The sequence below is a fragment of the Chiloscyllium plagiosum genome, chromosome 36 (genome assembly GCF_004010195.1).
Source record: "Chiloscyllium plagiosum isolate BGI_BamShark_2017 chromosome 36, ASM401019v2, whole genome shotgun sequence".
NCBI classification, from domain to species: Eukaryota; Metazoa; Chordata; class Chondrichthyes; order Orectolobiformes; family Hemiscylliidae; genus Chiloscyllium; species Chiloscyllium plagiosum.
This window is the reverse complement of record NC_057745.1, coordinates 16,886,085-16,912,863: the sequence shown is the minus strand read 5'-3', so window position 1 is coordinate 16,912,863 and position 26,779 is coordinate 16,886,085. Positions and strand designations below refer to the sequence as shown.

Below are 26,779 nucleotides of genomic sequence, written 5' to 3'. Positions count from 1 at the left end.
GAATGTAGCATACCCATAGATGTTCCATTAAGTTTCTGACAAATTTCAGAGCAGGACCTTCAACAAATATTAGGTGCCTTTATAGTTATACACAAGGGACCTAAGAACAGCAATCTGGATAAGATGTCTGCATACCATCTAAGTCCAAGTAACAACAAAAACACAAATTGTTGGAAAATCTCAGCAGGTCTGGCAGCATCTGTGAGGAGAAGTCAGAGTTAATGTTTCAGGACTGGTGACCCCTCCTCAGAACTGGAGTGAATCTGAGTCGGAGGCAGTCACTGAGAAATGTGATGTAGCTGTGAAAACGACAGTGAAATTCATGATGGTAGACAAGAAAAAAAGATTGGAATGGAAATCCCATTGGACAGAGGAGAAGAACTTCAGGTTGGGCATGCCTAGAAGAGATGAGGCAGTGAGTTAAATACTAAATAAAAACCAAAAGAACTATGGATGCTGTAACTCAGAAACAAAAACAAAAATTATTGGAAAAACTCAGCAGGTCAGGCAGCATCGATGCAGAGAAATCAGAGTTAACGTTTTGGGTCTGGTGACTCTTGAGTTCTGAGGAACAGTGACTGGACCCGAAATGTTAACACTGACTTCTGTTCATAGGTGCTGCCAGACCTGCTGATCTAGTCCATACAGCATTGGGCATTACTCAAATATTCTTGGAATGTAGGATTCACTCTGCAGAATTAGATTGAATTACTCCTTTGTTGTATCCAATAAACAGGAAAAATAGAATAAGGCTGAAAAAAGTCAGTACATTTCATGGATTGGCAAGGTACTTTTTTAGATATGGATTTGAATCAAGTGCAAATTGAAAAGCCAAAATTACTCTCTTTCAACTATGTCAGGGTCTTCCTTTAGCATTGAGGATGGCAAGGATCTAGAACGAACTCTGGGTGAGAGACTTCAATGTCCATCACCAAGAGTGGCTAAACAGTGCCACGACTGACCTAGCCCTAAAGGACAACACTGTTAAACTGCATCTGGAACAGGTGGTGAGAGTAATAACAAAATGGAAAAACCTACTCAATCTTATCCTCATCAATCCATGTGTAGCAGATCCAACTGTCTACAACGTACTATTGAGTAGCTCAGTTGGTTGGAAGGCTCCATTTTTTTAACCTTGCCTCTCACCTGAGGCATAGATGACTCTCAGGTTGAACGCATTGCCACTCTCCCTCTCTATCTAATGAGAAAGCAGTCAATGGTCCTTTGGGACGGTGGTGTCTTTCAATTTCACTGTAAGAGTGAGAACAATATGTGAAAATGAAGTTCTGTCCACACACTGAGGATACCCTCTACTGTGTTTGTGGCAGTACACTGTGCATCAATGGGACAGAAATTTGAAAAGATTTAACTATTCAAAACGAGATATCCATGAGGCACTAAAAGACTTCAGCAGCAGCAGAACTGTATTTAACCTCACAGTGTGCCTCACTTTACCATTATCACCAAGCCAATAGATAAACCTTGGTTAAATGAAAGGTGCAGGATGGCATCCCAGCACCAGCCTGGTGAAGCTACAGCACAGAACCACATGGATGCCAAAAGGTGCAAGCTGCATGCAATAAACAGAGCTAAGCAATTCCACAATTCAGAAATCAAATCTAAGCTCTTCAGATTTGCCACATGCAGCCATGAATGATGGTGAACAATTAAACAAACAACTGCAAGAGAAGAAACCAAAAATATCTCCATTGTTAACGATGGGAGAACCCAGCACATATGTATAAACGACAAGGCTGCAGCATTTCAAACCATCGTCAGCGAAAATTGCCAAGTACAATCTAACTTGCCTCGCCTTGAAGTCCCCAACATTACAATGTCAGTTTTCAACCAGTTTGATTAATTCCACATGATATCAATAAATGTTAAAAAGCATTGGATGCTGCAAAAGCTTTATAAAATAATAATATTCCAGCAATAGAACTGAAGATGTATGCTTCAGAACTGGCTATGTTCTTAGCCAGTTGTAGTACAGCTGTAACACTGGCATTGACCCAGCAATTTGGAAAATTGCCCACAAAAGCTATGACAAATCCAATCTGGCCAATTATCCTACTATCATTCTCCTCTTGATCATCAGTAAAGTTGTGGCACGTGTTGACATTCATGCTATCAATTGGGACTTGCTTAGCAATAACCTACTTGCTAACACTTAATTTGGATTCTGCTGGGAAAACAGAAGAGTTGAACTCAAGAAATGAAGTGACAATAACTGCCCTTGACATCAAGGCACATTTGACTGGTGTAGGAAAACTGGAGTCAATGTGAATTAGGAGAAAAGTTCTCCTCTGGCTCAAGTCATACCAAGGACAAAAGATAACGTTTATGCTTGTTGGAGGTCAGTCATCTCAGTCCCAGAACATCACTGAAGGAGTTTCTCAGGATAGTATTCATCAATTACCTTCTCTCCATCAAAAGTTGAATACATAACATTCAGCACCATTCTTAGCTTTTATCATGCTGATATGGTCCATGTCTATATGCAGCAAGACCTGAATAACTTTCATATTTGGGCCAAGTGACAAGTATAATTGAAGCCGCCAAAGTGCCAAACAATTAGCAATCATAATGAGACAAAATACAATATCTCTCCATGATGTTCAATGGCATTATCATCTCTGAAACCTCTATTGTCAACATCCTGGGGTTACTATTGAGCTGAAATTGAATTTGGATTACTAGACCATTAACATTACCATCATCTCCTCTTCCTCTCCTGTTCTGAAAAAGGGTTTCTGATGTCAAAACATTAACTCTCTCTGTCTATCACCTCCTTAAAGTTACTCAATATCCCAGCATCTACCGCACTGGGTAGTGAATTCGACAGATTCACAAAGGATATATTGATTTCTTACCAAATATATTTCTTCAAATGAATACACTGTATTTTACTGTCAGTAGCAATACAACCTTCACATTCACAATTCAAATTATTCAATTCATTTATTTCTATAATTCACATCATCTTTGACTGAGATGTCATTTACAGAATGAGTGTTTTTCATCTAGGTACCAACATTTTAATTTAAAAAGTTACACTGTCTGCACCATATATACAACACATCATAATTTCTGCTCATACGAGGTGGAGCTGTTTCTTTCACATGAAACATACGTGATATGAGGTCAGGGTCAGAGGTGTCCTGACATCATATATTTATTAGACTTCTTCAAGAACAAACTGTGGGATAACAATTTATTTTTAATCATTCCATAAGAACATAATCTGAAAACAAAGGTCAGCAAAGAGACCATAATTATGGTTGCTCTGTAAATTCAGAATCTGCCATGCACATATGGAATTGTGTTTGCCGATGGTTCTTTGATAAGGTATCATAAAGTGTAATAACTCCGCATCAAAACTTATGAGCTGATACTGATTAACAACTAAAGTGGTCTTCCTTCCATCATGCATAATGCAAATTGTAGTGTGCAAATTGGTTAAAGATAGCACTGTAATCTATTACAGGTATTTTGGAAATCAGAACTGTGGCCGTTGGAGTTGTTGCTATTCGAGGTATAGAAAGTGACTACTTCCTAGCAATGAACAAATCTGGAAAATTATATGGCAAGGTAAGCCTGAACACAAAACATAGTGCTTATTTAGTTATCAGTTTAAGAATATATTTTATGGCTCTTCAATATTAATTTCCTTCAATAGGAACGGAATCTTGATAAGATGGGTCAATATGATGAGTAACAGATGGGAATATAATTTAGATAAATGTAAGGTGCTGCATTTTGGAAAGACAAATCAGGGCAGGACTTTATACACTTAATGGTAGGGTGCTGGGGAGTGTTGCTGAACAAAGAGACCTTGGAGTGCAGGTTCATTGTTTCTTCAAAGTGGACTTGCACGTAGATAGGATAGTGAAAAAGGCATTTGGTATACTTGCTTTCATTGGTCAGTGCAGAGTATAGGAGTTGGGAGGTCATGGTGCGGCTGTACAGGATGTTGGTTAGGCCACTGTTGGAATCCTGGTTTCTTGCTGGAGGAAGAATGCTGCGATGCTTAAAAGGGTTCAGAAAAGTTTTACAAGAATGCTGCCAGGGTTGGGTGGGTTTGAACTATAGGGAGAGGTTCAATAGGCTGGGGCTGTTTTCCCTGGAGCGTTGGAGGCTAAGGGGTGACCATATAGAGATTTATAAAATCATGAGGGGCATGCATTGGATGAATACCCAAGGTCTTTTCCCTGAGGTGGGGAGTCCAAAACTAGAGGGCATAGGTGAGAGGGGAAAGATTTAACAAGGACCTAAAGGGCAATTTTTCACACAGAAGATGGTCCTGTGTGGAACAAGCAAATAGGAGGAAGTGGTAGAGGCTGGTACGATTATAACATTTAAAAGACATCTGAATTGGTATATGAATAGGAAGGGTGACTCAGTGGTTAGCACTGCTGCCTCACATGTGCCAGGGATATGGGTTCGATTCCCACCTCGGGTGACTGTCTGTGTGGAATTTGCACATTCTCCCTGTGTCTGCGTGGGTTTCCTCTGGGTGCTCCAGTTTCTTCCCACAATCCAATGATGTGCAGGTTAGGTGAATTGGCCTTGCTAAATTGCCCTGTGTTAGTCAGGGGTAAATATAGGGTAGGGGAATGGGTCTGAGTAGATTACTCTTTGGAGGGTCAGTGTAGATTTTTTGTGCCAAATGGCCTGTTTCCATACTGTAAGGAATCTAATCTAATCTAATCTTAAAGGTTCAAAGGGATATGGGCCAAATATAGGCAAATGGAACTAGATTTATTTAGGATGTCTGGTCAACATGGACAAGTTGGACCGAATGGTCTATTTCTGTGCTGTATATCTCTATGACTCTATGACTCTAAGTCCCATGGAGAAATGGTATTATTAGGGTCAAAATGTAATGTATTCAGGTTTACTGATGATACAAAGTTAGTTGGGGAAACTGACAAAGGGTCAGTTAGACTCGAAAAATCAACTCTTTTCTCTTCTTACAGATGCTGCCAGACTTGCTGAGATTTTCCAGTATTTTCTCTTTTTTTGGTTTCAGATTCCAGCATCCACAGTAATTTGCTTTTATGCAAAGAAATTTGGATGGTTAAACAAGTATACAAAAACATAGTAGATGGAATGGAGGGTTGCATTTTATCATGATGCTGGCACAGCCATTTAATGACCATCGCTTGTTAGTTGGCTCACATTAAGTCCTCCACCTCATTGCATAAGACTAAAGATCTTAAGACACAAGAGCAGAATTAGTCCATTCAGCCCATCAAGACTGCTCCACCAATCAACTGTGGCTGATATATATCTTGACTGGATCCTCCTTCCTTCTCCTCGTAACTTTGATCCCCTTACTAATTCCAAACCTATCTGTGTCACTTAAGATACTTAATGACTTGGCCTCGACAGCCCTTGGCGGCAATGAGTTTCACAAATTTACCTCCATCTGGACTGAAGAAATTCCTCTTCATCTCAGCTTTAAAGGGTCATCCCTTAACTTTAAGGCCATGTCTTCGACTCCTTGTCCCTCCTACTTGTGGAAACATCTTCTCCATGCCCACTCTGTCCAGGCCTCTCAGTACTCTAAGTTTCAATGAGATCCCTTCCCAGCCTTCTAAACTCTTCGTGTACATACCCAGGGTTCTCAACCGTTCCTCATATGACAAGCCTTTCATTCCTGGGATCATTCTTGTACACCTCCTCTGGACCAAAGAGCTTATGCTTGAAATGTTGATTCTCCTGTTCCTTTGATGCTGCCTGACCTGCTGCGCTTTTCCAGCAACACATTTTTAACCCCTCCAAGGCCAGCACATTCTTCCTTGGACACAGGGCCCAAAACTGCTCACAATATTTGAAATGCAGTCTGACCAAAACCATATACAGACTCAGTAGTGCATTTCAGCTCTTCTTAAAATGAATACTAACATTGTATTTGCTTTCCAAACTGCTCACTAGGTCTGTATGCTAACCTTAGATGAATCCTGAACTAGGCCTCATCAGTTCCTTTGTGCTTCAGATTTCTAATGCCTTTCCCCATGGAGAAAATAGTCTATTCTTTCTCACATTGTATGCCATCTGCCACTTCTTTGCACACTCTACTAACCTGTCCAAGTCCTTTTGCAGACTTTCTGCTTCCTCAACACTACCTGCCCAACCACCTATCTTTGTGGCTTCTGCAAACTCAGCAACAATGTTAATGCATAATGGTTATCATTAATGTATCATGTGACTAATTGTGGTCCCTTCACTGATCCCTGCTGACATCTTGAAAAATATCACTTTATCCCCATTCTCTGCCTTCTGAATGGATGAATGATTTATTTATTGTGACATATATCTTAAAGATGCAGTGAAAAATGTTTTGTTGCCAGAATCTGGCACCATTTTGAGGCACAATAAGGATAAAAAGAAATTACTGAAATAAGAGTTCATCTTCTGTTCAAATCTTACCAATGTCAGAGTCAGACTAATTGGTCTATAATTTCCCATCTTCTATCTCCCTCCCTTCTTAAACAGGGGTGTGACATTAGCCATTTCCAGTCCTCTGGGACTCTCCCTGACTCCAGTGATTCCTGAAAGATCACCACCAATGCCCTCACATTCATCAGCTATCTCCTTCAGAACCTTGAGATGTAGTCCATCCAGTCTGAGTGATTTATCCACCTTCAGATATTTCAGCTTCTCCAGCTCCTTCTCCTTAGTGATGGTCACTGCACTTACCTCTGTCTCTTGACTCCCTTGAAGTTCTAGTATACTACTGGTATCCTCCACCATGAAAACTGATATAAAGTACCTATTCAGTTCTTTCACCATCTCTTTTTTCTCCGTTACTACTTCACCAACCTCATTTTCCAGCTATCCAATGTCTACTCTTACCTTTTATGTATCTAAAAATACTCCTGCGATACTCTTTCATATTACTAGCTAGCTTACCCTCATGTTTCATTTTTTCCCCTACCTTATCGCTTTTTTTTCTAGCAATAGCTGCTAGTCAATCAAAGGGAAGGAGTCATGAATCCTGCTGTATCGGCTTCAGTGAGACAGACTGGGGGCAGTGAGGGAGTTGGGGAGATGACGGAGAAAGCAGAAGAGTATAAATACCTCGGACAAGTAGCTTCCCAAGGGCAGAGGGCATCCAAACAGGAGGCATGCTCATTTGGTGTGGCCACGATGCCACCAGATAAAACCTAGTTCCTATTCCCCACAGTGATAAAAATCATAGGGGTGATAGGTGAAGGCCTCTAATGAGGCACTTAAAGGATTCAACGGGCCCAGAGTGGGTGTGCCATCCAACTCCTCCCACCCATCGCTGATCCAGTGGGAGCAGTAGGCAGTAAGCATCAGGTATATGTGGTGTTTGTAAGAGAATAAGATGGTACTTGATACTTATTTAGGCTTTCAGGATGGTTGGTATTAGGTGTCTAGACAAATGGTATTCATTGGCAATTGTTTCGTTAAAGTGTAGAAAATATATGACTCAGAAAGGTGCTGTTCAGCTCATTATGTCTAAGTTGGTAGAAACATTCTGCCTAATCCTACTTCGCAAATGCTAAGGTAGCAATTCAAGAAGGCAGCTCATCATCATCTTCTCCATGACAATTGGGGATGGGCAATAAACACTGGCCTCAGCAGCAATGCCAACATCCCATGAATGAATAAAAATAGTCTAGAAGAGCTGAAAATCATAACAGTAAAATCAGTACCATTACCAATACATTAATTAAATCTAAAAAGAAATCATGGGATCAGTGCTTATGTTGTTGAAATCAATGTTATGTCCAGAAGATTATAAATTACCTAACCATAAATTGACATGCAGTTTCTCTAGCATGGATTGATCTTCATTTCAACCATATAGGAGGTGAAGGACAGACAGGGCAGATTAGGACTGGAAGAGAAAATTAAAATTGCAAGCAACCTGATCCTAATTTTCTCTTTCCCATCTCTATGGCCCTTTCTATGCTTCATTAAGTTATTCCTACAAATTTTTTCAGTTTAGAAGTATGGGTATCATGCTACCAAAATACTCAAACTTTTACACCTGTTCTCATTTTTCTCCTTATGCAAATATTTTTGTTTACAGAATCCCCAGAGTGTGGAAACAGGCCATTCGGCCCAACAGGTCCACACCAACCCTCTTAACTGTATCCCACCCAGACCTAGCCCGATATTCTGATGAAAAGTCACCAACGTGAATCTTGAGACAGGATCTAGTGTAAATCGAGTTTGCACTGTGTCATAGGAAGTTATCTGACAATGATTTTGCTTCAACTTACCAATTATTAGCCAGAGGGTACATTTCCTGTACAATTAAGAGTGGTGGACAGGCAATGGAAGCCAGAGCATTTACATCTTGAGGTATCCTCAAGTGGGAGACGGAATGGCTCAAAGTTTGCCTAGAGTACTGCTAAATCCAGACAGACTCTGATTATAGATGTATTTGGTGTTTTGATTAGGTTAGGACAGTATACTGGTGGCTGAAAGAATTTTTGATGAGGACTCATCTACTGAGGTGGTATGGGCTGAGGTTAGAAAAAGGAAAGGAGCGGTCACCCTGCTGGGAGTTTTTTATAGGCCTCCGCAGAATTCCAAGGATATGGAGGAGAGGATCGGCCATTTTTTGCAACAGAGAGTGGCGGGAGCTGGGCGGAAGTGAGGTCGGAGCACAGAAGCTGTTGGGCACGTTAGTGAGTGGTATTTAAGTATTTACCTTGAAGCCAGCGGTCTTTTTTTTGCAGCAGAGTGTGGCGTGTGCTGGGCGGAAGTGAGATCGGAGCACAGAGGCTGTTGGGAAGGTTAATGAGTGCTATTTAAGTAGGTGTGGTCAGAAACACTGATGGTGTTGCTAGCTCCTATAGCTGTGGAAAGTTTGTACACATTCAGCTTCTGTAGGAGCATGTTGCAGCATTGAAGAAAGAACTAGATGACCTCAGGCTCATCCAAGAGAACAAGAATTTTCTAGACAGGACCTTCAGCGAGGTCATTACACTGACCATATCGGAAGAGAGAAGGGAGATGATGATGAGGAAGGAAGAGATGATTCATGTACAAGAGACCCTGGAGGAAGTACCTCTCGTGAACAGGATGACTCTCTTGGAAACTGTCGAGAGAGACGACATTGCCAGTCCGAGAGGCGGACAGGTCTGCCAATCGACAATTGCTATAGAGGCAGAGCTGAGAAGTCAGACATCTTGCAGAGCCGTGGTAATAGGGGACTCCATAGTGAGAGGGACTGAAAGGGGTTTCTGCGGCAACAGGCGGGATTTGAGGATGATGTGTTGCCTTCCTGGTGCCAGGATCTAGGAGCTCACCAACAGAGTGCAGGGAATCCTCAAGGGTGAAGGTGAAGAGCCAGAGATGGTGCTGCATGTCGGCACAAATGATGTCGGGAAGAAGAGGAGGGACATTCTCCAGTGGGACTTCAGAGAACTCTGAAGAAGGCTGAAAAGCAGGACTTCCAGGTGGTTATCTCCGGTTTGCTTCCAGTTCCTCAGGCTGGAGAGGGCAGGGAAATGGAGATAATGGACTTGAATGTATGACTGAGGAAATGGTGCAGGAAGTAAGGATTTAAATTCTTGGATCACTGGGGTATGTTTTGCGGTAAGGATAAATTATACAAGAGGGAAGGGTTGCACCTTAATAAGTGGGGAACCAGCATTCTGGCAGGCAGGTTTGGCACAGCAACACAGATGTGTTTAAACTAATTAGTTGGGGGGAGAGAAGGGGACAAACTGGAAATTCAAGAAGGAAGTTAAAGGGAAAGTGAGAATAAGAGAAGTTAAGAAAGGCAACAAAATCAATGGAGCAGAAAACTCAAGAGGGGCCCATACAGTATGGTCAAGTGAAATAGGGATTGACAGGAAGGGTGAGGGGAGTAACAAATTAAAAATATTATATATGAATGCACGAAGCATAAGAAATAAGGTGGATGAGCTTGAGGCTCAGTTGGAAATTGGCAGTACAATGTTGTGGGAATAACTGAGATGTGGCTTCAAGTGGACAGGGCCTGGGAAATGAATATTCAAGGCTATACGTGCTATCAAAAGGGCAGACTGACGGGCAGAGGGGGTGGGTTGGCCCCGATGGCAAGGAATGATATTCAGTCCCTTGCGAGGGGGGACACAGAATCAGGCAATGTAGTCAGTACGGATAGAGCTGAGAAATTCGAAGGGAAGAAAGACCCTAATGGGAGTTATCTACAGACCCCCAAACAGTAGTCTGGATGTAAGGTGTAAGTTGAATAAGGAGTTGAAATTGGCCTGTCGCAAAGGTATTACTACATGGGAGAATCAGGATGGTACTGGACCCCAAGAAATGGAGTTTGTGGAGTGCCTCTGAGATGGATTCTTAGAAGAGCTTGTACTGGAGCCTTCCAGTGAGAAGGCAATTCTGGATCTAGTGTTGTGCAACGAACCGGATTTGATCAGGGACCTCAAAGTAAAGGAGCCATTAGGAGATAGTGACCATAATATGATAAGTTTTAATCTGCAATTTGAGAAGGAGAAGGGAGAATTGGACGTGTCAGAATTGCAGTTGAACAAAAGGAGCTATGGAGCTATGAGGGAGGAGCTGACCAAAGTTCAATGGTTTAATACCCAGCAGAGATGGCAGTGGAACAACAATGGCAGGTATTTCTGGATATAATGCAGAAGATGCAGGATCAGTTTATTCCAAAGAGGAAGAAAGATCCTAAGGGGAGGCAGGGGCAGCCATGGCTGACGAGGGAAATTAAGGACTGTATAAAATTAAAAAGGAAGAAGTAAAACATAGCAAAGATGAGTGGGAAGATGGAGGACTAGGAAACTTTTAAAGAACAACAGAGGATAACTAAAAAGGAAATATGTGAAGAAAAAATGAGGTAGGAAGGCAAACTGGCCAAAAATGCAAAGGAGGATAGTAAAGCTTTCTTAGGTATGTGAAAAGAAAAAAAATGGTTAAGACTAAAATTTGGCCCTTGAAATCAGAAACAGATGAATTTATTATGGGGAACAAGGAAATGCAGAAGAGTTGAACAGGTACTTTGGATCTGTTTTCACTGGGGAAGACACAAGCAATCTCCCAGGTGTAATAGTGGATGAAGGACCTGGGGCAATGGATGAACTAAAGGGAATTTATATCAGGCAGGAAATGGTGTTGGATAGACTGTTAGGTCTGAATGCTGATTAATCCCTGGGACCTGATGGTCAGCATCCCAGGATACTTAATGGAGGTGGCTCTAGAAATCGTGGATGCAGTTCCTGCAGATTGGAGGATGGCTAATGTTGTCCCACTTTTCAAGAAAGGAGGGAGAGAGAACACAGGGACTTATAGACTGGTTAGCCTGATGTCAGTGGTGGGAAAGATGCTGGAGTCAATTATAAAAGATGAAATTATGGCTTATTTGGATAGCAGTAACAGGATAGGTCAGAGTCAGCATGGATTTACGAAGGGGAAATCATGCTTGACTAATCTTCTGGAATTTTTTGAGGATGTAACTATGAAGATGGACAAGGGAGAGCCAGTGGATGTAGTGTACCTAGACTTTCAGAAAGCCTTTGATAAAGTCCCACATAGGAGATTAGTGAGCAAACTTATGGCACATGGTCCTGGGGGAAAAATACTGACTTGGATTGAAAATTGGCTGGCTGACAGGAAGCAAAGAATAGTGATAAACGGGTCCCTTTCGGAACGGCAGGCGGTGACCAGTGGGATACCACAAGGCTTGGTGCTGGGACCGCAGCTGTTTACAATATACATTAATGATATAGATGAAGGTATTAAAAGTAATATTAGCAAATTTGCTGATGACACAAAGCTGGGTGGCAGGGTGAAATGTGAGGAGGATATTAGGAGAATACAGGGTGACTTAAACAGGCTAGGTGAGTGGACGGATGCATGGCAAATGCAGTTTAATTTGGATAAGTGTGTGGTTATCCACTTTGGTAGCAAGAACAGGAAGGCAGATTACTATCTAAATGGAGTCAAGTTAGGTAAAGGGGAAATTCAACGAGATCTATGTGTTCTTGTACATCATTCAATGAACACAAGCATGTAGGTACAGCAGGTAGTGAAGAAAGCTAATGGCATGCTGGCCTTCATAACAAGAATAATTGAGTATAGGAGCAAAGAGGTCCTTCTGCAGCTGCACAGGGCCCTGGTGAGACTGCAACTGGAGTACTGTGTGCAGTTTTAGCCTCCAAATTTGAGAAAGGACATTCTGGCTATTGAGGAGTGCAGTGTAGGTTCACAAGGTCAATTCCCGGAATGGCGGGACTATCATATGTTGAAAGATTGGAGCGACTGGGCTTGTATACACTTATGCTTAGAAGGATGAGAGGGGATCTGATTTGACACGTATAAGATTATTAAAGGATTGGTCATTCTGGAGTCAGGAAGTATGTTTCCGCTGATGAGTGAGTCCAGAACCAGAGGATACAGTTTAAAAATAACGGATAGGCCATTTAGAACAGAGTTGAGGAGAAACCTCTTCACCCAGAGAGTGGTGGACATATGGAATGCTCTGCCCTAGAGGCAGTGGAGGCCAAGTCTCTGAATACTTTCAAGAAAGAGATGGATAGAGGTCTTAAAGGTAGTGGAATCAAGGGTTATGGGGATAAGGCAGGAACAGGATACTGATTGTGGATGATCAGCCATGATCATAAGGAATGGTGGTGCTGGCTCAAAGGGCCGAATGGCCTACTCCACCACCTATTGTCTATTGTCTACCAATTCTGAGTAGGAATGAAAGGAACAGGGTGGTCATTATGGGGGACTTTGACTTCCCCAACATTGGCTGGAAATGCTGTAACTCTAGTACGTAGGATGGATCAGTTTTTGTCCAATGTGTGCAGGAGGGTTTCCTGACACAGTATGTCAAAGGGCTGACAAGAGGGGAGGCCACACTGGATCTGGTGCTTGGTAATGAACCAGGCCACGTGTTTGATTTAGTGGTGGGTGAGCACTTTGGAGAGACTGACCATAATTCGGTTACATTTAGTTTACCGATGGAAAGGGATAGGTACATGTCACAGGACAAGAGTTATAAATGAGGGAAGGGCAATTATAATGCGATTAGGGAAGACTTAGGATGCATAGAACGAGGTAGTAAAATGCAGGGGATGGGGACAATTGAAATGTGGAGTTGGTTTTAGGAACAGATATTGCATGTCCTTGACAGCTAAGTCCCTGCCAGGCAGGGAGGAAGTGATAAGGTAAGTTACCTGTGGTTTACTAAAGAAATTACATCTCTTGTTAAGTGGAAGGAGGAGGCTTATATGATGTTGAGATGAGACGGCTCAAATAAGGCGATAGATAGTTACAGATTAATTAGGAAGGATTTAAAGACAGAGTTAAGAAGAGCAAGGAGAAGACATGAGCAGTCTTTAGCAGGTAGAATAAAAAAGAACCCTGAAGCTTTCTATAGATATGTGCGGAATAGAAAGATGACTAGGGTAGGAATAGGGCCAGACAAAGACAGAAGTGAGAAGTTGTGTGTGGACCCTGTGGAGATCAGAGAGGTGCTAAATAAATATCTCTCGTGTTTTCACTCAGGAAAAGGAAATTATTGTAGAGGAGAAGAATGAAATATGGGATATTAGACTAGAAAGGATCGAGGTTAGTAAGGAGAAGGTTTTATCAATTCTAGAAGGAGTGAAAGTAGACAAGTCCCCTGGGCTGGATGGGATTTACCCAACGATTCTCTGGGAAGCTAGGGAGAAGATATTGGAGTCAATGATCAATGATCAATAGCCCTTATGTCTGTTGTATGAAAAGTTTTGGAAAGGATTGTAAGAGATAGGATTTATAATCATCTAGTAAGCAACAATTTGATTGGAGATACTCAACATGGTTTTGTCAAGGGCAGGTCATGTCTCACAAACCTCATTGAGCTTTTTGAGAAGGTGACCAAGCATGTGGATGAGGGTAGGGCAGTTGATGTGATGTACATGAATTTCAGTAAAGCCTTTGATAAGGTTCCACATGGCAGGCTGTTGGAGAAAATGCAGAAGCATGGGATTGAGGGTGACTTAGCAGTTTAGATTAGAAACTGACTTACTGTAAGAAGGCAGAGAGTGGTGGTTGATGAAAAATATTCAGCTTGGAGTCTGGTTACTAGTGGTGTACCACAAGGATCTGTTTTGGAACCACTGCTGTTTGTCATTTTTAGGACTTGGACGTAGGCATAGGTGGATGGATTAGTAAGTTTGCAGATGACACTAAAGTCGGTGGAGTAGTGAATGGTGTGGAAGAATGTTGCAGGTTGCAGGGAGATTTGAATAAACTACAGAATTGTGCTGAGAGGTGGCAAATGGAGTTCAATGCAGCTAAATGTGAGGTGATTCACTTTGGGAAGGCAGAATACTGGGTCAATAGAAAGATTCTTGGTAGTGTGGATGTGCAGAGAGATCCTGGAGTACATAGATCCCTGAAAGTTGCCATTCAGGTTGATAGTGCTGTTAAGAAGGCATATGGTATGTTTTATTGGTAGAGGGATTGAATTCCAGAGCCGTAATGTCATACTGCAACTATACAAAACACTGGTGCAGGCGCACTTCGAATACTGTGTACTGTTCTGGTTGCCCCATTACAGAAAGGATGTGGAAGCATTGGAAAAGATGCAGAGGAGATTTATCAGGATGTTGCCTGGTCTGGAGGGAAGGTCTTTTGAGGAAAGGTTGAGAGACTTGGGTCTGTTCTCATTGGAGAGAAGGCGGCAAAGAGGGGATTTGATAGAGACATAAAAGATGATCAGAGGATTAGATAGGTAGATAGTGAGAGTCTTTTTCCTAGGATGATAAAGTCAGCTTGTACAAGGGGACATAACTACAAATTAAGGGGTGATAGATTTAAGACAGATGTCAGAGGCAGGTTCTTTACTCAGAGAATGGTAAGGGTGTGGAATGCCCTGCCTGCCAATGTAGTTAACTCAGCCACATTATGGGCATTTAAACAATCCTTGGATAAGCACATGAATGAAGATTGGATAGTTGTAGCGGGATAGGCTTAGATTAGTTCACAGGTTGGTGCAATACCGAGTGCTGAAGGGCCTGTTCTGCGCTGTACTGTTCTATGTTCTATGATTAATTAGCTATCTGTTCCTTCTGAACCATAAGAGTTCTAACCCCAATCTGTCTTCAAGGAAAAGGATGCAGATGAAATGATGTACACTCCTATCATTCTCATTTCATATCTGGCATTTGAATCTGGCCTTCATCTTTGGGTTTCTCTCCACAGATGTAGTCTGGCTTGCTGTGTGCTTCCAGGATTTATTCCAGACTTCAAAAATATGCCAATTTCAAGACAGAACACTATCTTAGCATATTCTGTCTATTCTCCAGCCAGTCTTACTGGCAAAATAGTTAAAGGGGCCACAGGAACACAAATTTAACTTAAGTATTTTGGCCCAGGAGCAGCAACAACATACCTTTGGGCCTCATGAAAATAATGGAATCTGCTGTCATCCCAGGCTACTCTCCACTCCCTAACCAGCCTGGTCCTGCTGCTGCCCTGAACCTAGGCAGTTGATTGGCATCCGTATGGGGCAAGCAAGCTGCTAGTTCTATTTAAATGAAGCCAGAGTTTCAAAATAGCTCCAGCTTCTTCACTGGCTGTGCAGCAGGTATCCTCAACCAGTCGTTCACCCAAAAATCAAAATCTATGTGAGTAACTGACTACTGGAACAGATTAGTACTATTGAGATCAGTAACTTTTATCTTAGGATTCCTTACACTTTGTAACCATGCACCAAGGAGAAGGATAAAGCTTGCCTATGAATCAAAGGAGCATTTGGATGCCTCTTTAATCTTTTTGCCAACCCCAGAATCACATTACCTTTCTCCAGATTTTCATTTGATATAAGGCAGCTCTTCCACATCTCGGTATGGACATCTTTAATTAATTTTAACCAGAGGAGACAGGACACGATACAGCTAATTCAGAATAGTGCGGCAATGGAATCCAAATGTTTTGTACACATAAACAACTTAACAGATGCTGACTAGCATATTGATAATAATCTTTACATAATTTATTAAAGAGGTAAGTACGACAACAAAGGTTTTGGACAACAAATTAAAAATTAGTTATCAAGGCATGAAAGAAGATGTGGAGTACATTAACCTGTGATTAATGATTTACAAGGAGGAATTTATCTGTACATTTAGTGCTATAATGGCATTATGCAGATTTCCGTTACTATCCCCAGGGTAAGCAGTGCCACAGGCCTCCATAAACACACCTTCATTTATGTCTTTGAAGAACAACATATGGCCATGTAAGTAGTGATCCACAGTACTGCCTATCCCAGGAAATGGAATACGTTTGCATAACTATATGAACAAATTTCTTTCCCTTAATTGTTTGAACTAAAAATACTAAACACTAATAAGTTTATTTTTCTTATTTAATATCCTATAATTTATAACAGGAATACTTTCCTGAAATTGCACTTTAAGTGTAAAGAGATCATGCATTCTGAAGATCTAGTGCAAATGCAAGTATTGCGCTGAAAGATTGCTGTTTCTCTTAGCAACCAAACTGAACAATAATGTTTGGTGCAAGTATGAAGATTGCACTATGTAGCTGGTCCACAGATGTCTTACTCGTACAACATGCTTAAAACCATTGTTTATTGCTGTTGTGAAGTGACCCTGATTTTGGCCAGAGGAGATAATCAAATGTTTGAATAAACTTGTCGTCAAATACAGGTTGCTTCTGTGTATATAAACCAGTTAGTCAGTGCTTTTACCCATTTACATCATGACAATCACATGATTAATTACATTCTCAATTTATACAGAGCAGGGAAGAAAGATAGCATTACATTTTCTTCTGTCATATAGAAGAGCAGAGAATACAGTTGCCAGGCATTCTGTAGGTAGTTTAAACAAGGTATTAACTCATAGTGAAAGTGATCAACGCACATAAACTCCACTTTTATATATAGTTGTCATCAGGGGAGGCCTAAGGCCTTCCTTCTAGGGATATTACAGCTCCTCTAGGGAGCACAAAGGAAAGAAAAATGTTTAACGTTATCAATCTCTTAAATTATTGAACTTGTAACCCAGTTTGGATCACATGGGCCTTAGTTAAAGTTCCAGTTGGGTCCTAATTACTTAATTGTGACACAGCATGCATATACAAAGTAAGATCCCATTAATTTGGGGTGAAGAGCAGATTAAAACCGTGACATACTCCCAACTGATGATGTTACTGAGTATGGAGATGAAACGTCTAAAAACAAACGTCAAACTCAGTGAGCTAACTTATATACTTATCATCAACCTGAGCTATAAATCTTCTCAAAAATCGCTAATACTCCCAACCTCAGGGCAGGCAAATAAATCAGGAATTTTACCTTGTTTCAAGGAGCCTAAGCAATATTAAAGCAAATGGGACTCAGGGTAAAGTATCTATTGCTTGGAGTCATACCTATCACAAACGAAGATGTTTATGGTCATTGGAGTCTAATTATTTCAGTCTGGGGACATTGTTACAGGAGTTCCTCAGGGGTAGTGTTTGAGGTTCAACTATCTTCAGCTGCTCCACTAATAACCTTCCTTCATCATAAGGTCAGAAATGGGGATACTCAATTTGTGATTCTTCAATCCTATCGATATGCAGCAAGACCAGGTCACATTCAGTTTTGGGTTAATAAGTGGTAAGCAACATTCATGCTGCACAAGGACCAGGCAGTGAGCATCTCCAAGAAGATAAAATCTAACCATCTCCCTTGACATTCAATGGCATTGCTGAATCCTGAACTATCAAAGTCCTGCGTGGTTATCTTTGAACGAAACTAAAATGGACTAGCCAGTACAAACACTGTGGCTACAAGATCAGGTCAGTGACTGGGAATTCAGCAGTAAAGAACTCACTTCCTGACTCTCCAGAGTCTGTCCACCATCTACAAGGCACAAGGGAATACATGATATACACTGGGACGGACCAAAGATCAGAAAGACGTTGGTATGCATGTATATTGGTCCCTTAAGGTTTTAGGGCAGATGAATAAAGTGAACAAGAAGGTCTATGGTAGACTTGCTTTCACTAGCCAAGGCATAGAGTTTAAGAGCAGGGAGGTTATGCTAGAAACTGTATAAAATGTTGGCTAGGCTACAGCTAGAGTATTGTGTGCAGTTCTGGGATCTACATTATAAGAAGGATGTAATAGCAATGGAGGGGTTGCAGAGGGGACTTTTCAGATATAAAGAGAGATTAGACAGATTAGGGTTGTTTTCATTAGAGTAGAAGAGATTGAGAGGAAACATGATTGAGATGTACAAAGTTATGTGCGTTATAGGTAGGGGAGACAAGAAATAACTTTTCCCTGTGATGGAGGGATCAATGACTGGGGCATAGACTTAAGGTAAGGGGCAGAAAGTTTAGAGGATTTGTGAGGAAAACCTTTTTCATCCAGACAATGGTGGAAATTTGGAACTCCCTACCTGTAAAGGTGGTAGAGGCAGAAACCCTCATATAATTGAAGTGGAATTTAGATGTGTCCTTGTGATGCCAAGGTTATAGGCCAAGTGCTGGAAAGTGTTTGTTTTTCACTGGCCTGACATGATTGCCCAAAGGGTCTTTTTCTGTGCTATAAATCTCTATGATACTGTAAGTCAGGGATTTGACAAAAGTCAGGACTTGACCAGTTGATTGCAGCTCCAACAATACTACTGATGAATTCAGGGGAAAGCGGTCGGATTTACTGGAACCCCAAGCACCACTTTCAACATTCATTGCCTCCACCACCAACATACAATTCCACCAGCAATTTGTATCATCTACTAGATGCACTCCAGCAACTTACCAAGCCTCCTTTGACAGCACTTTCCAAACATGCAATCTCTACAGCTAGAAGGACAGGACAGCAGCTATACTGGAACACCGCCACCTACATGTTCCATTCCAAGCCACACTTCATCCTGTTTTGGATCTACATTGCATTCCTTTACCATTGTTGAGTCAAATTTCTGGAATTTGCTTCCTAACAACACTGTTGGATACCAAGCAGTTCAAGAAGGTTACTTAAATACCATCTTCTCAAGCATTAGAAATTGACAATAAATTCAGGTCTAGCTAGCGACGGCCACATATCATGCACAAATAAAAAAGGGTAAAGGTAAAATTTTCATCTTAATGACAATGGTCAAATAATCAATCGCTCTTCAGGGATTGATTAACTCTGAGGGTTAATTTATCTTAAACACACCATAAGTTACAAGACAGATATTACAACAATTGGCCAATTTCTGTGCCTGCAGCTTGCAAACCCAAACCAGATGAATGGTGAGGCAAGGTCACAGCATTGTTTACACAATGAAAATGGAGTTCTAAAAAATGAATTCTCTTAAAGACAAGGTACACATACAACAAGAAAATCACCCCATAAAGTGAAGTCACTTGTAATATTAAAATAATGAAAACAATATATGCTTGAAGCTAACTTATAAATTTCATCATCAATTGCAATATTTCCTCAGTAATAACGTACACTTTATTTTCAATATTTTCGCAGAAAACCTGCAATGAAGACTGCAATTTCAGAGAGCTTATAGAGGAAAACAATTATAATACATACGCTTCAGCAAAATGGACACATAATGGCCAACAAATGTTTGTTGCCTTGAACCAAAAAGGAGTAACCATTAGAGGAAAAAGGACAAAGAAAGAAAATAAATCATCTCATTTTCTTCCTATGGCAGTATCGTAATGAAGTACACACAATGAGAACAAAAATTCCATTAATAAAGGTGTTCCATCTTTGCACATTTATCACTGAAATCCTAACCACACAAGCTAAAATACTACTGACATCTGGAACAAGCTGGGCTTGCGCTTTGCTATAAAAACGTACTTATAATTTTGCACGACTGTATTCAATGCATCCCAATGTTACAACAGATGTAAAAGGTGAAAGTTTGTAAATTTATTCCTAAACTTATATCAAGAAACATTTGGATGAAAGTCATATGACTGATCATCATCAGCAAATGTGTAAAGAAGTGCAAGTAGCTTGTACATAGAACATTTCCTTAAATGATAGTTTTAAGGGATAATGGTACTTCATACTTAAACAGTATTATATACATTTTCAAGATAATCATTGTAACATTAAGACACTTTACATTTGATCTGATACAATTTTTCCTTGAGAAAGCACTGTGGACTATTGGGGAACCAAATATCACATAATATATGAGTCTAGTGATGAATGTGTAGCTTTCCATACAGCATTTAATTTTTGTAATTCAGTATTTTTAAAGAGAAAAATGTAGTTACTGTAATATCTTTGATTTTCACAAGATGGAGAATGTTTAAAAATGTTGTGCACAATCACAAACTTTGCCACATTGTAAATGACTTGTGAAAATAATGATTCTACAGTATCAGCAGTGCTGCTCAGCTTAATAAAAATTAATGCTTTATATATGATTTCTTCAACATCATTCATTTCAAGTTGTGAAAAATATGGATCACACGTTAGCAATAGATTCTCTCTATGTAACATATGCAGAGTCACTGAATATTTGGAAAACAGAATATGTTTTTGATTTAAACTAATTGGCTCTGGGTTTAAAGTAGAAAGCAATCATTCTTTGTGGTATTCAAATGCGCATTCAAACCATTGTCCAACCTAATTTAGTCTCAAAAGATTGTTAAATTACAAGGTTCTTAAAAACATTTTGATAGGTTTTACAGCATTTCTATAGGTAAGAGACGAAGAATCCAATTCCCGCTAGGCAATAATTCCCACTAAGATCTGCTGATAAAGGCCAGGATTTTAATCCTTGCAAACTGTTATAAACAAACAATCTGTTGCCAACCTATGTGTTTGTCAAATTGCCAATAAAAATAACACTTGTCCAGGAGGTTTAAATACTCTAATGCTCCTTTTGAAAGATGTGAATTATATAGCATATTTACACTGTCAATACACACTGCTGAATGCTGGAATTTGGCAAATTTAACACTACATATAATGAAATATCTGTTTGTGCATATTTGCAGATGGTTTATATTTGCTTCTAATCTCAGTTGTATGCAAAGTATCAGTAAAGGTTTCAATGAAAGTCATGTTTCCAAGATCTAGCTTGACTGCAGTTAGGAAATTAACTGACTGAAACTAATGTAAAATAGATTGAGTGGGTGCAGTTTCACAACTAAAACTGTCAAAACCAGAAAAAGAATGTCAGATGTGGTCAAGTTTGCTAGAATGCAATCTTGGGAAATAAAGGAATACAGTTGAAGAAACTGTGTTTAATAAAAGGTTACTTAGTGGGTAAAAACTTGACTTAGGCTGCGGAAGTAAAATGGTCAAAACTGGATCAACTATCCATTTTACAAAGCATTTGATACTTTATCTCATTACAGTAACTGAAACTAAACATCATTAGCTGCATGTAAAGCAGTGTCCAGCCAAGATGACCAGCTTTATGCTGCCAACCTGGTGAATTTCTACCCAAAAGAATTTTAAATCAATATCTTCAACTTCATTCTCTAAAATTTTGTTTTTCAGGAGATTCAGTGAATCATGCATTTGCCAATTCACCCATTTGTGATTATGAAGGTCTTCCGCTTCATCACAGCAATAGACCATATCAAAGTACTGCTCCTATCCTTCAATACTGAACACTTTTAATCTTCCTCTTATAGCTACATTCTGGTCTCTTGACTGATGCACCCCAGCTACATAACTAAAACAGAAAGTGCTTGAGAAACTCAGCAGGTCTGACAGCATCTGTAGAGAGAAAAAGACAGAGTTAATGTTTCAAGTCCAGTGACGCCACATCAGAACAGCCAAAGGGTCACTGGACTCAAAATATTAACTCTGTTTTTCTCACTACAGATGCTGCCAGGCCCACTGAGTTTCTCCAGCACTTCCTGTTTTTTTTTCAGATTTCCAGCATCTGCAGTTCTTTATTTTTATTTTATGGCTACATAACCACCTTTCTTTATCTCAGTACTTTCCAAACCATTAATAGCTCTTTAGTACAAGTAACATCTCATTGTCCCTTTAATGCTGTGAATGTATGCCTCCTGCAAAAATCCATCCTTAACCACTTGGTCCACCTCTCCAAACAAAAATACACATCTAGTCACAGTCACAGAGAATGCTCTGTTTCAATTATCCTAATCTTTCTGTTTTTAGTTGGACTAATGTTAATTGACAGTGACTTGTTGTCATTAAGAGTGTAATGTAAGCAATACACACTATTCTGTTTCTAAAATAATAGATTTTGATGATGTCCAATCACACATTGGCTAATACCAAAATATAATTTATTCTATGGGTCTTTTCTTGGTTACTCCTACAGAAATATGCATTGCCTTACATTTAGCTTTATTGAAAATCCTTTTACCACAGAATAGTATATCTGCTTAGATTTATTCAGATCCTTGGCTCCCACTAATCTGAATTTCACTAATCATCTTACTAAATAACTTGGCAACATCAGTAAATTAATGTTTTAATTTTCCAATAAGTATGTGTTCTTCGTATTATTTATAATTACTATATAATTTGTAACATGCTCTGTCATTTTATCAAACAGCATTCAAATTATTGTTCCATAGTACAGGACTTGAGTATTGCTGAAATATTTTAGTGTTTGCACGCACGCACTGCCTGTTTCAATTCAACAAAAAAAAGGTGATACCACTGACTGGTTCACTCCTCAGGGCAATGCCCTGGCCAATAACAGTCTACCTCCATGGTTTAAAATGTAAATAAAGCTAGACTGTTAACTGTCAATCAGCATTAATGGGTTCATTCTCTATGGCAATGCCTCTATCAATCAGAGTCCACTTGTCAACCAATCAGCACTCTCCTCTCATACAACATAAATGTTAGAAGTAAACTTCACCTGATGAACGAGCAGCACTCTGAAAGCTTATGATTTCAAATAAACCTGTTAGACTACAACCTGGTGTTGTGTGACCTCTGACTTTGTCCACCCAAGTCCAATACTGGCATCTCCACAGTATAATGTTGGTATTCCTCTTGATTTTGTATTCTTGTTAAAAATTCTGATAGTGCAAGGTGAAAAGCTTCAATAAAACATCTATTTCCAGCAATACTCAAGCACAAAAATATCAAGTCGCCATGTTTAGAGACATCGTTCATTATTTCATCTTAACAATAAAACACAGTTGAATGGATATGAGTTGATTTTACTTTCTTCCTTTAAGAACTCCAGACCAACCTAGAAAAAAAAATAGTTTCTGATTGTTGTGGTATTATTTAATCTGTATAAACTTCAACAACACATGCAACTTGTTATGGATCAGGCCAAACCTCCTCAAAACATTTCAAGAAAGTAGCCCAGACTCTAACTTTGCTAGTTGTTCTAAGCAGGTGTAACACAGATATTCCAGAGTGATGTAGTTGCTCAAACAACGTAGTTTCAAACAAGACAGAATTTATTTACAAGATTACTTGTAAATGAAACACAAACAAAAGGTAACAGAATATGAAAGAACTTAATCTATCTGAAAACCTAACAGATTATCCCAACTTAATGATACTGTACCAAATACTTGCTATAATCCCCATAAAAACCCCTTGGCGAAAAAGATAAAATCAAAAACAGGGTCTTACAGAAAAGAAAGAGAGAGATGGCAGAGAGATTCAGCATGGAATACCTTCTTCCATGTAGCTGTTTCTTGGCCCAGCAGCCTCAAAACTCTGCTTGCTAAAACCAAACTAAATCAGAGAAAAGCTAAGCTGGGAGAAGTGGCCACTCCACTTTCATTGGACAAGCATCTTTTTAAACTTCAAAGCATTCTGCCCGAGGCAGTATCTGTTAGCTATAATCAAAATGGCCCTAAAACCCATCCAAGTCAGATCTTTCAGAATCAATGCTTTTATGATCTCACTGAAAAAAAGAGCCAAGAACAACACAAGCTTGTTAAAGGAGCATCATCATCATAAACTGTAAACATAACTGACTGAAGCAGTTAATGAAACTGCAGGTGCCGGATCACAGATTTATCACTCAATACGATTTCATTTTTTGTCATCCATCAATACCATTGCAAATACATTCAATTAACTGTGTGGTTAACCACAAAATGAAGATATTGTCGATAAAGACTGGTGCCTACAGAGGGATAATTGAAATAGTAAAACATTCCAAGGCCTTTTCCAGCAGTGTTATGAAATAAAGTTTGACACAGAAACAAATAAGACTTTAGAACAGGTGGCTAAGAGACTGATCAACAAGGTGGAACTGAAGGAATGTCTTAAAGGAGGAGATAGTATGAAGGTCAGAAAAGCTCAGGGAGAGAATTTCAGAGCTTAAGATCTAGGAAGTTGAAAGCACAATTGCCAACAGTGGAACTATGAAAACACGAGACCAGAATTGGAAGAATACAGTAGTCTCAGAAGGTTGTAAATAAATAAGTGAACTTGAATACTTTGGTCCTGTATTTTAAATAGCTTCCAGGATAATAATTTAAAACATCACTTGCCCGTCTGCCATTTTAAAAGAAAACCAAAGAGCACAAGGATTTAAAAGAAATACTTCAGATCAATATAGAGCTTTCAAGGTAGTAATTATTTCATGTATCCAGTTAAGAGTCATTACACAGATACTGCCTGACCTGCTGAGTATTACAGTATGTTTTATCTTCATTCAATAAAATAAAATAAACTATTTTTAAAAATAACGCTTCACTAGAAGCTTCAGAAGAAGGACTTCAATCAAAAACGTTGATTTTCCTGCTCCTCGGATGCTGTCTGATCTGCTGTGCTTTTCCAGTCTCACATTCATTTACTCTGGCGTCCAGCATTTGCAGTCCTTACTGTCTCCAAGTTTCTGTTATAGCTTCCTGGCTATCGTAAAATCACTTTTTTTATCTTCCTGGTATTAACACTGATGCCACTTCTATATAGATTTGATTACGTTTTGGTCGATTTGAGACCACAATTGTAGTGAACGATGACATGAGAGACATTGAAGGAGAGAGGGTGGCAGCAAGGTGTGGGATGGTGCCTCTCAGCAATGTTACCTGCCCCACCTTTCATAATGCCAGGATCCTTGATCAGACACACGGACCTTTGAACAAAGACTCACTTCCCATTCTGTACCTGCTGCCCTTTCCCACACCACTATCTGTACCTTATTGTCGACTACCATTACTGCCAACTAACTGCAAATAACTGGCCATTAACCATGCACATAAAGGCCTTAATAGCCAATGGGCATGAATGCTCCTAAAATCAAACGTACCACGGTATGGGCACAAGATTCCATCTAGTACTGAAAGATCAGGCAAACAAAATATAGATGGGAATCCTGAGGAATATAGATGGAATGTATTCATGCCCAAAACAGGACAATACAACTCAAAAACGTTAGTCTCAAATGTTTTAACTGCTTGTAAAAGTTCTCAGCATCACAGTTACCAACCTCAGAAACAGCATGAGAAACAAATTTTACTTCTATCCAATTATGCTCACAAAGAAAAGGTCAATGATTAATAACAGAGGCTGCCAAAGTCAGGAACTCTTGGTTCAATGCTAAGCTTTAGAAACTCCTCATACCACCTGAAACTGCTGCCAAAAATACAGTTCATGAACTTTTACAATTGTGACTGATGGGTTCCTCCCAATTAAAATGCTTGCAGCTTAGAACAATGCTGTTCCAGTGAAAGGGATGCCTGTTACAGATAAATTAGACCAAATCACCATAATGTCACATTTCCTTGCGCTCTCTATGACCTTCTGTTTTGTGCACCATCAGCATAGTGAGTCAAAATACTATTGTTTCCTCCTCTGATAGAAAAATATCTCAAAAATTCCACAATAAATACAATGCTACAACCCTATCAATGATTATTGGTATGACCAAGGAATCCCCAACTGTAACAGATGCCAGGTTGCATGCAATCCATCCAAATCTTAGTCCCAGATGTTAAAATGCTCCAGCAGGATTAAAAACATGCACATGAACATCTGTTGTCTGGAACTACTTCAGAATTCATTAGGAAAATGATTGTAAGTAACTCTACATCAACTTTAGTCTATTAGGGGCAGATAGCATATTAAAAACATAAGAAAAAAATGTAATAAACAGGAAAGAGCAGTAGACCATTTAGCCCTTGAATGTGACCAAAGCTGGTCATCGATCTTAATCCCATCATTCTCCACTATCCCCATGGATTGAAATCCTTGAATCCATTAGTATCCAAAAATACTTTGATCTCAGTCTTGAATATAATGGGAAACTGTACGTGCACAACCTTCTCATTCCAAAAAGTCATGACCCTTTGTGAGGAGGAATTTATTTTCACTTCAATTCTAAATAGCCAGCTCTTTATTCTAAGATTGTGACCCCTAGTTGTGGACTGCTGAAGGAAACATCCCAGTACTCACACTATCAAATATGTTATGAATTTATTGCTTTACTGAGATCACATCTCATTCTTTTAAATTCTAGGGAATTAAAAAGCTTACCTTCGGATCATGCCCTCATTTCAAAAATCAGTCCCATTCACCCTCACTGTATTCCTTTTGAGGCAGGTATAGCATTCCTTAGCTCTGGAGACCAGAACTGTTCAGGGTACTCCAGGTTTGTTTTCACCAAGATAATGGATAACATTTGATCCTTTTGTAATAAACCTGCTTTCCTAAGTGCTTGCTTTATGTACTCACCAAGATAATAGATAACATTTGATCCTTTTGTAATAAACCTGCTTTCCTAAGTGCTTGCTTTATGTACACCTTAATTTTCTGCAATTCATGTGCAAGATATTGAGGTAGGTCTTTCTCAATATTAACATTCCCATTAGTTCCCCATTTTAAAAAAAGTAT

General features: G+C 39.7%; 2 protein-coding genes across 4 annotated transcripts in view; one reads left to right on the top strand and one right to left on the bottom strand.

The window, feature by feature from the left end:
* The window catches only part of fgf7 (fibroblast growth factor 7), a 92,411-nt gene extending 72,021 nt beyond the window's left edge, over nucleotides 1-20,390 (top strand). For both annotated transcript variants that reach the window (XM_043677421.1, XM_043677422.1), the window contains 2 exons: nucleotides 3,488-3,591; nucleotides 19,481-20,390. In XM_043677421.1, the coding sequence (XP_043533356.1) occupies nucleotides 3,488-3,591; nucleotides 19,481-19,675 (299 nt within the window). In that variant the 3' untranslated portion in view covers nucleotides 19,676-20,390. The remainder of the gene's footprint in view (nucleotides 1-3,487; nucleotides 3,592-19,480) is intronic.
* Nucleotides 1-26,779, bottom strand: part of LOC122540996 (protein FAM227B-like) — a 297,628-nt gene that overhangs the window by 147,268 nt on the left and 123,581 nt on the right. The gene's annotated exons all lie outside the window — the stretch shown is intronic.